The 9,590-nt window shown below is 36.7% G+C and overlaps 2 protein-coding genes and 1 pseudogene across 3 annotated transcripts; 1 reads left to right on the top strand and 2 right to left on the bottom strand.

Annotated features, from left to right (window-relative positions):
- The first annotated feature begins 548 nt into the window (after nt 1-548).
- LOC135752483 (5S ribosomal RNA) lies at nt 549-665 on the top strand (annotated as a pseudogene).
- Nucleotides 666-2,230: 1,565 nt separating this feature from the next.
- Nucleotides 2,231-5,231, bottom strand: LOC135760546 (caspase b). Of its 2 annotated transcripts, none has more exons than XM_065274565.1 (3): nt 5,138-5,231; nt 3,282-3,552; nt 2,231-3,211 (listed from the first exon to the last, which is right to left on the bottom strand). In XM_065274565.1, exons 2-3 carry the CDS (start codon nt 3,541-3,543, stop codon nt 3,048-3,050), a joined length of 426 nt encoding a protein of 141 aa, XP_065130637.1. In that variant the 5' UTR covers nt 3,544-3,552; nt 5,138-5,231; the 3' UTR covers nt 2,231-3,047. The 2 variants fall into 2 exon arrangements, with proteins under 2 accessions (XP_065130637.1, XP_065130638.1); XM_065274566.1 differs by having other exon boundaries at nt 2,231-3,199.
- A 444-nt stretch (nt 5,232-5,675) lies between these two features.
- On the bottom strand, nt 5,676-9,548 carry nxnl1 (nucleoredoxin like 1). The gene is made up of 3 exons (XM_065274563.2): nt 7,741-9,548; nt 6,930-7,263; nt 5,676-6,249 (listed from the first exon to the last, which is right to left on the bottom strand). The coding sequence occupies exons 2-3, from the start codon at nt 7,253-7,255 to the stop codon at nt 5,937-5,939; spliced, it is 639 nt and encodes a 212-aa protein (XP_065130635.1). The 5' UTR covers nt 7,256-7,263; nt 7,741-9,548; the 3' UTR covers nt 5,676-5,936.
- Between the last annotated feature and the right edge of the window lie 42 nt (nt 9,549-9,590).

Here is a 9,590-nt window from a genome sequence, read left to right as displayed (position 1 = left end):
TCACGATCAACAAGACATCAACATACAGACCTCAACCTCTCATTCCTCTAGAGCCGGAGTGTTTTTGGACACGGAGGCCGGCAGACTTTCCTTCTACAGTGTTTCTGACATACGCACACTAACACATTTGTACACATTCCTTGTTTCTTTTAAAGAACCTCTCTATGCTGGATTTAAGGTGGACAGTGGTACTTTGTCCTTGTGTCATCTGGAGTAACTTCTATAGCAGATTTCTTTATCTATGTTTACAGTGTTACTATCGTGTGTGTGTGTGTGCCAGTTCTGTATCTCATCCTCTCAAAGTACAACCTTCTAAGTTTATGCATAGGCATAGACATATAAGTCGGCAATCCCAGTCACTCAGACCACCTTGTTAGGAATAGGCTAAAAAACTCAATGTCTTATTTAGAGGCACTTATGTTAACAGGAACTGAAAAGGAAATCCTCTTGTAAACAGACGACAGGGGGCTTCCATGCAACTTCTGTGTTCTGCAAAACATGCATCATTTTCCAGTTGAGGTCTGCTGTAGGCTCTACATTCATATAAAGCCAGCAGCCATATCACCCTGTAGCCCTAGACAGCTTGCCCACTGAAGCTAAGCAGGGCTGAGCCTGGTCAGTACTTGGATGGGAGACCACCTGGGAAAACCAGGTTGCTGCTGGTAGTGGTGTTAGTGAGACCAGCAGGGGGTGCTCACCATGTGGTCTGTGTGGGTCCTAACACCCCAGTATAGTGATGGGGACACTATACTGTCAAAAAAAGCACCGTTCTTTGGATAAGGTAACTCCAAGATAAAGTAGTATAATGGTAGAAAAGAGACCGCACTCAGAGACTGAATCAAATACAAAAACTGTATTAAAGTACCGAATAATGTAAACAGGCCATAACAAACACAAGGACAAACTTCCAAGTTGTGACACTGATGATGGGCTAAGCCCGAAACGTTTGTCCTTGTGTTTGTTATGGCCTGTTTACATTATTCTGTACTTTAATACAGTTTTTGTATTTGATTCAGTCTCTGAGTGCGATCTCTTTTCTACCATTATGTTGTTTTATTTCTACCATTTTTATGTTGTTATTCTTGTTTATCTGTAAAAAAAATTAACTTTCTGAATTTCGAGAAATTAGTATAAGCAATGTCCATCATCATGGTGTAAGAGTGTTCTTTTCAAAATTATGTCACCTTTGTTGCTGATTTTCTCCAGTGCTTTGCAGTTTTTTAATTTTGAAAGTAGACATTACTTAACATTACTCAATGTTACAGTTGAATGTTTTGTAGCGGAACCAACTCATTCCCTTATAATTGCTTCTAAAAACTAAAAAACTTGTTCTTACATTAGTGAATTTGGAGTGTTCTACATGATTGGCCACGTGCATAATGTTGGTAATTTGAATAAAACACGCCCAAACCAGCCACATATAAGGGTTTTCAGCAGCGCTAGTCTATAGAAAATTTTAGAGCAGTTTATCATAGAAGCAAAAGAGATCGAAAAGTAATCAAATCCATGATCATATTTATTATCTGTAAAGTTCCGTTTTGCTTTGCATTTTTTATTTGGGAGGTTTTGCTGTCGCTGGAGGAAGCCAGTGCTGTTCCTGACCGGAGTAACATTAACCCAGCTAACAGAACAAAGTTCTAAGAACGTTCCCTGAAAGTTCCCAAAAACGTTCTGCCAACGTAAAAAGTGTTTTGAATGTTTTTGTGTTGTCTGAGCGTAACATTGCATTTTATTATTTTATAAAACATTATTTCTGAATGTTTAGTAAATATATTGCTGTAGAGTGGCCTGAGAGTTGATCTTGGTCCTCTCACTGCAGAACTCTCTGTAGGTTAGATGATCTTCTTGCAAGACTAAGCCACAAAACACAAGCCCCCTGTGTTGATTTTCACCTTGGCATCACATGAGAAAGATTAAACCTAGTATTTTTTCCACAACACAGGATAGTAAAACCATATTTGTCACTTCATTTATTGAAGTTTCACCACAGGGGAAATAATGGGCTGGTCTTGGGGAGTAGACTTCTGGGTTTAAATGGGTCTCACTGTAACAGATAGAAGTGAATGTTTTGTTGCGCTTAGATTTGACACGTCTTGGTGCCTGTAAATGTGAGTTTGTGTGCATAGTTAATTATTAGATTTTTTTCTGCTGTTACTGTAACAGGAATCCCGAGGATGTCAAAAAACACACTTGCAGTGTTTATCTGAAATGAAAGTCAGTTCATACTGAATTGATGTACACAAGATTTTTTATTTGTACAATGGAAATTAAAATCTCTGTGTTTTTGGTACAAAGATCAAGACTCCCGGAGACTTTAGCACAGTGGTCTCAAACTCCCGGCCCTCCGCCTTCAAATGTATAAGAGTTCGTCGCGTACATTTTTTAATAATAGTTTATAAATGTATAGAGGAATTAAATTTGTTAGTTTAGTGCAAGGTTTTAATAGGCCTTAATTATTTAAGATAAGGTTAAGAAAAGATTTACTTACTTTTATAATATAACGTTTATTAAAAAGATAAAAACCACTGCTTGTATAGTTTTCAAGTGTTATTATACATTCAATAATAGAATTTAAACAGTACATAAACCGAAATATTGTACTTTTTTATGTTAAAATAGCTCTGCGGCCCTTCGATGAAATGTCAGTCACTGAAATGGCCCCAAGCCAGTTTGAGTTTGAGACCCCTGCTTTAGCATGACATCAGCAATGCTCAGTAACAAAACATTATACAATATAGAATCTTGTTTAACTAAATATGATAATAAAGTATGTATTATTTACTAATCAGTGTTCACTTTTATTTAACCCCTTCAGACCCTGCGTCCACTGGAATGGACATCACGTTTTGTGGTATAAAAATGCTGAGAACCGATGCCCTGATAAACAATCAAAATAAGGCAAACTGAATAAAAAATGGAAGAATTAGGTCTAAAGGGGTTAAGCCAATAGTTTTAGCAGCATCTTTATATATAGAAAGACAGATTGGTTCCCCTGAGAATTACCTGAATAGAAAGATAGATAGATATTCAATTTCATTCCAATGAAATTAATTAAATGTTATTGGGCCATTAAAAGTACCACCCTGAAGAACTGGAGCCTTTACTTTTCCTCCATCTGTAGCATTTATACTGACTGAAACCCCTGAAGCTTTAGCAGGAACTCCTGCACTGGATGCTTCTTCTGATGCTTCTTCTGACACTGATGAAGAAACTGAGAGAGAATGAGTTAACAGTTTAACAGTTAATAAAAGTACATCACTTAATATGTTAAGTTGTAGTACCTTCCTGAAGTTTCCCCTTCAGTTGAATGGCAAGTTCATTTTGTTTAATATTGCGTAGGGCTCTGACTGCGATCTTCCCTGCATCTGAAGCACTGTAGTGCTGCACCAGGATATCCACAACATCACAGCAGTTAGCTTTCTCAAGCTTTCCGCGAGAAACAGGATTATTCTCTTGATTGCACAGATGCCATTTGAAGTCTTTGAACTCTGCATCCAGAAGATCTTCCAGTGCGTCCAAAATCACTGTTTTGGTTGTGGGCATTTTGACTCACTAGGGGAAATACAAGAGTCTTGGATGATCTAGGACCGTTACGCTCTTATAGCAGGTAACTTAACAAACAAAACTTTTCATAACATCAGTGTCATCAGTAAACTGGTTGTAAACACGCTAGACTTGTTTCAAACACTTACATTCTTACCTACTGTATATGACTATGGGAGTGCATGCCAATTTCATATTTTTGCTGTACAGGTGACTAAACACTGAACCACAATACAGTATAATAGGATTATCAGGCGAAAAATTACATATGTGTATAATTATACAAACTGTCACAACATAAAACAACTTCACTGAAACATGACATTTATCATGCAAATCCACATGATTTTACTATAAACAAGAGTGCAGTGTTTTTTCCAGTATTTTTACTTTTTGCACACTTGATGAAAATGAAAATGAACCAAGGTTTTTATAAAAAGCAACCAATTTCATCTTTCAGCTTTAAAGTCATCTTTCTTTTCCAATGCATTTTCAACTTAAACACATACAAACACTGATAACGTTTTAACTTACTGAAAGTCAAGGGCTTCAGTAAAGCAAACACTTATCACCATATTGGTTTTTTTACATTTTAATATCTTTTCAATATTATTGGAGGGTGCAAACCTGATATGGATTCAATGGGATTAACATTGCCAAATCAACAATTTTTGACATTGTTTCAACGGTTGCTTGCTATCTGTGTATAATAATGTAGGATGGTTTATTACAGTCGAAGTAACCTTTTTTTGGCAGATTGATCAATTTGTATTATCGTAGTTTTACTATAAATCTCATTGTTAAACTATGATTAATGTGGTACCACATATTACTGTATACTATACTATAGCCCTTACGAAAAATAACTATAGTTTTATTGTGGTAATAGTGTAGTACCCATGGTTTTTTGGTGCATTGATTTAACTATGGTTTTTAAAAACCATGGTTGTTAAAACCATGGTTATTTTGTGGTTACCATGGTTTTACTACAGTAACCATGGTTTTTTGGTTTTAACTGTAGTAAAACCATGGTTAATTTTCATAAGGGGTATATACTGGGCAGTCGTGGCCTAATGGTTAGAGAGTTGACATTCTAACCCAAAAGTTATCATCACTTTCACTTTCAGTTTTACTATTAAATTGGAAAAAAATTAGTAGGCTACACAGTATACTGTAGTAAAAGCATGATTTTCCTAAGGGTATGGTTACTATACTAAAAGCATCGATAATTTTCATGAGCGCTCTTTAAACGTGAACATTTCTAGTGAGAGACGAGTAAAGTGCATCCACAGTCGACACTGACGAACTCAAGCGATGCGAATGACTTCAGGGATGAAGATGAAGGTGTATTTTTAAATAAGGTAAGGTCTTACACATAAAACTCGTCTCGGACATGTTCACATTTAACAGTTTAAATTTATTTCTTGTCAAGTTTGAAACAAGCAGAGTTAGTTAACATGCACACACATTTTTATTGCGTGGACTTTGGCTATAAAACTGCATAGATGCTGTAATACAGAGCTGACTACTTCCTCGCTTGATATCTAACATAAAACCACAAGACAATATCATATTTAATTCATCTTGTACTTACAAACGTTTGAAGAAGTTGATTATGCGATGTCTGTTCTCGCGTCTTTCGTCAGCAACGTTTGCTTTTCACCGGAAGATTTGTAGGTGCGCGCGCTTGTGTACATGCCGGGTGCGCGCGCGTGCTTTATGTGCATACAGTATGTCTATCCACAGGTTTCTTAAGGTTGAGGTTTAGTGTTTTTTATTGGAGTTATGGATGTATAAGGAGTTTCTACACCAGTTAATCTTATGTGTGCATAGAATATCTCACAGTGACAGACAGCTGCACTCAGTCTAAACACTACATTAAAAATATCTTCCTGTTCTTCTTGTTTAGTTTATTCATGACTGTTTTATGAAATATATAGGAAACACAGGTAAACAAAGAAAAACATTATTATATTATATTATATTATATTATATATTAGTTAATATAAATTACCTAATCAAAAAAATCTAAAAATAAGTGTATACAAAATCCCATCAGAATTTGCACACAAGTTTGTTTGTAATTTCAAAATTTAATAAACAATAAAAAACACTGCAGATGAAGAAGGATCCTTACCCTAGTGTAATCCAACATTTATCTCCTAAAAAATGAGTTAAAAATACTTTCAGAAATATTCAATTAGTAATAAAGAATCTAATGAGAAATTGATCTCAAGTATCTGTCCATATACTGATTTATAGATAAAGTTAATGGTAAAGCTGTCCTCCTTACATCTGTCCACATCACTAATGTTATAAAAGCATCAGTCAGCCAATCCCAATGAGGCAGGTCAGCTGATCCAGAGCAGATGTTTTCATCAGTTGTAAATTTATTACCACGGTGCTCCTCCATCATCTTCCATGTCTTCCTCTGCACTCCTCCCTTCCTTCTTTTTCTTCTTGTCTTCCAACTTGTATTTGAGTCGTCTGAAGGGGTCAGTCATACTGCGCATTTTGCCCTCATCATATTCCTCATTCATCATGAAGTTCCTGTCGATTAGCTCCGCCCCTTCCTGCCAGTTGCGGTAGCAGTCCGGTCCCAGGGTGCAGATTTCTGCCACGGCGTTCGGCGAGAGAACGGAGCAGTCTGGACGCAACACCACCACGCTGGGCAGATCGTGCACTTCAAACATCACTGCCAGCTCACTGTGACACAATCAGTAAACAACATCATAAACACATGCAACAAAGCTCCTCCCATTCATATATTACAGCTTACAGCTACGCATTGTAACGGGTTCATAATCATGCACGTCGTGAGCAACCATAATAGAAATGGCTCACCCTTGAATTTACAAATGTTGTTTTGATATAAAATTGTATCAAAATATATATCTTTTTGGTTAAAAGTAAAAAAACGCAAGTTATCAGTGTTCAAAACTGTCTCCTTAAGGCCGAAGTATAGTCAAAGTTTATGCATACACGAGGGCTGATGTAGAATGCATGTGACATAATTTTTATCATCAGTAAAGTGCACGCATACTGGGCCAACAGAGGTACTGCAATTTGTTGCAATGCACATGCGTTGAACGTCAGCGCACGTGGATACGTCATATGTTCGACTAGCGTAAAAAAAACTATACCCAGGGCTTTACCTTGCCCCCAATTTCAGCTTATAATAATGATTATTAAATTCAGCTGTCAGGTCAGATTTTATGTGGTGTCAGAAGTTGTTTTTCAAAACACAATACATAAAGTAATCTGCAGGTTTGTATTTTAAACAGAGATGGCGATAGAGAGGCAAAAGTTACCGATTGCAGCTTTAAATATTATGATATCCAAAAATGCGAAGTGGCACGTATAACCACAGAATGCTGCATACATACTTCCTGTAAGGATCTTCATATGGCAGGAACAGGCAGCGTTTGGGCAGCTCCTTCAGGAACTTCTCCTGCTGTTCCTCTGATGAATCCAGAGAGATGTACAGCAGAACCAGCTGGGCCGAGCGCTCCACGTAAAACTCATCTGTTAGTTTCTTGTAGAAGTCTTTGAGCGTTGGAGCAAAGTCCTGACACCGCTCGCATTCACCAGAAGCAAAAAACAGCATGAGGAGGCGATTCTGGAGCCGCAGGATGATCTCACGCTCGGTGTCCAGCTCATCTTTGTCTTTGTTGTTTTTCACCAAAACCTTCCCCAAGAACAGGTCCACCATGACAAGATCTACAAAGAGAGATAATTGAAGCTTACTTAGGATGTTCAAACAACTGCACACACTGTAGATGAAAGCTTTACACACTCTGTGCAGGTTAACCAGCAGTTGACCTCCCAGCTAACCAAGTGAGCATAAGAGAGGTTTCATCAGAATAGTTATAAAAACATATTTAATTTAAATTCAACAGGAATTATTCAGGATTGCACTCTGTCATTATAAAAATCAAGCTAATTCTAGTTTTCTTATTCAGAATTTAAGAGTTTGATCTACACATTTATAAGATGCTGATCGAACTTCTTGTTATAATCTTATATATTTCTATGTCCAGGATAACTTTGCAAGATACTGACATCAGTTCAGTAACAACAACAACATTTAACTTTTAAGAAGGTTAGCAGACAACCCTTTCAAAAAAAATTATTTCAGTACTATCGGTTTAGATCTAAATAAACTAAACAGATGCAACAGACAGACAGTTAACTCACCTTCTGTGTGGTCAGAATAGATCTAAATCCCATAAGAATCAGTCATGAGTTCATAAGAACGGTTTGTACTTTTTTTTCTTGATATTGTTATGTCTCATTACTTTCTCTCTTGTTGTGTCCTCATCCATAAAGATTACAGGATTAAATCTGATGGCCAGACAATGTCTAACATCATTCATGTGTTTACAAGCATTTCAAATGGAGATAATGTCGTGAAGTGTCCACCTAATCTTTACACACCCACAGTCATAATCCTATTGCTTGAAAGAGAGAAGGAGAATGAAATTAGATTACAATTGTTAGTTTACACACAAACGTTTTAAATTGATGAAACTAACTAGCTTTTTTAAAAGCAAATTATCTGACAAATGTGATATTGCTTTTATCACTGTTTCTAAGCAAATTAATTGCTGTGAAGTCTGAGGACAGATTAAAATAAGTAAGCTGCCTTGGTTTCAAAATACACCAAGGTTTTAATCCAATAGAGGTAGAGAGGTAGAGAGGAAGAGAGAGAGAGAGAGAGAGAGAGAGAGAGAGAGAGAGAGAGAGAGGGAGAGAGAGAGAGAGAGAGGGAGAGAGAGAGAGAGAGAGAGAGAGAGAGAGAGAGAGAGAGAGAGGAAGAGAGAGAGAGAGCGAGAGAGCATCCTCTGCTCCGTAATACAGCATAACATGACTAAGTATGACAGGTAAGAATAAAGTGATAGTTCATCTAACGTTATAATATAAGGTACACATAACATTATGTACAAATATAGGTTATCAATTTCATAGGCTAATTTAGTGTCATATAAATCATTATTATGTTTTATATGATCTGCAAAGTAAGTAATCAATTAATTAGGCTTACCTGACCTGCAAAATAAGTTTCCAATAAAATAAATAAACTCGGCAAGTGAGTTTAATAAGCTCTAGTGTCATATGCATAGGGGTGGTTTCCCGGACAGGGTTTATATAAATCAGGACCAGGCTTCAGTTGTATTAGGACATTCTTAAGACACAATGACACTGATATATGTTAAAGGCGGGGTGCATGATTTTTGAGAAACACTTTGGAAAAGGGAGTCGGGCCGAGTACCAAAACACATTTGTAGCCAATCAGCAGTAAGGGGCGTGTCTACTAACTGACATCGTTGTCTGGGTTGCGTATGTGTGAGGCGGGTCTATCAAAAGAAGGTCCAGGGGTAGGGGCGTGTTTGTGTAGTTGATTTCAAATTTCAACATTGGCTTTCAGAAATCGTGCACCCCGCCTTTAAGTAAGTGCAAGAGGTTTTTTTTTTTTAATTAAGGCAGCTCAAACATGCATTTTAATCTGGGACTAGGATAAGACCTGTCTGGAAAACGCCCCATGATGTTTCAAGGACTTGCAGTTCCTAAAAAGAATTAAAGTTTATTATTCCAAACATACAGCAAAAAATTATTTTCTTTCCAACCTGTTATGTTTACAGGTTCGTAACACAAAGTTTGTCTTTCAATGCATCGTGAATATGAATGCTTTTAAAATGCATTTTTAATGCAAAAAATGGCCAAGAATTTTTTGAAAAATAAATTTTTGTAAACATATTTCAAAAAGGTAATATTTTTGTATTGTTACATTGATAGTTTTTTTTTATTTATTTTTTTGAATGGATTGTCGAACAATATTTTATTCCACTTTGACTTCTATTTGGTTTTCATTGCTGTCTCTTGTCCATTCGGCCTTTTCACTCCAAAATGGCGGCCGCACTACTGAGGCGCCATCTAGCGTCTGTTACCAAACAAGCATCAGAGTTTCGCCTTTTGGGGTTTTTGACGAAGTTAGCATACTATTAATAAAAGCGATGAAAACACGCGAACACTAACTCTCAAAGTAA

The sequence above is a fragment of the Paramisgurnus dabryanus genome, chromosome 4 (assembly GCF_030506205.2).
Source record: "Paramisgurnus dabryanus chromosome 4, PD_genome_1.1, whole genome shotgun sequence".
Taxonomy (NCBI): Eukaryota; Metazoa; Chordata; class Actinopteri; order Cypriniformes; family Cobitidae; genus Paramisgurnus; species Paramisgurnus dabryanus.
This window is presented reverse-complemented; position numbering and strand designations above follow the sequence as displayed.

Coding starts and splice junctions, on each gene's coding strand:
- nxnl1 (XM_065274563.2), bottom strand. CDS start 7,255: ATGGTGGACCTGTTCTTGGGGAAGGTTTTGGTGAAAAACAACAAAGAC. Junction 6,250..6,929: donor TATGAAGATCCTTACAGGAA/GTATGTATGCAG, acceptor ATTGTGTCACAG/TGAGCTGGCAGTGATGTTTG.
- LOC135760546 (XM_065274565.1), bottom strand. CDS start 3,543: ATGCCCACAACCAAAACAGTGATTTTGGACGCACTGGAAGATCTTCTG. Junction 3,212..3,281: donor GAAGGGGAAACTTCAGGAAG/GTACTACAACTT, acceptor ATTCTCTCTCAG/TTTCTTCATCAGTGTCAGAA.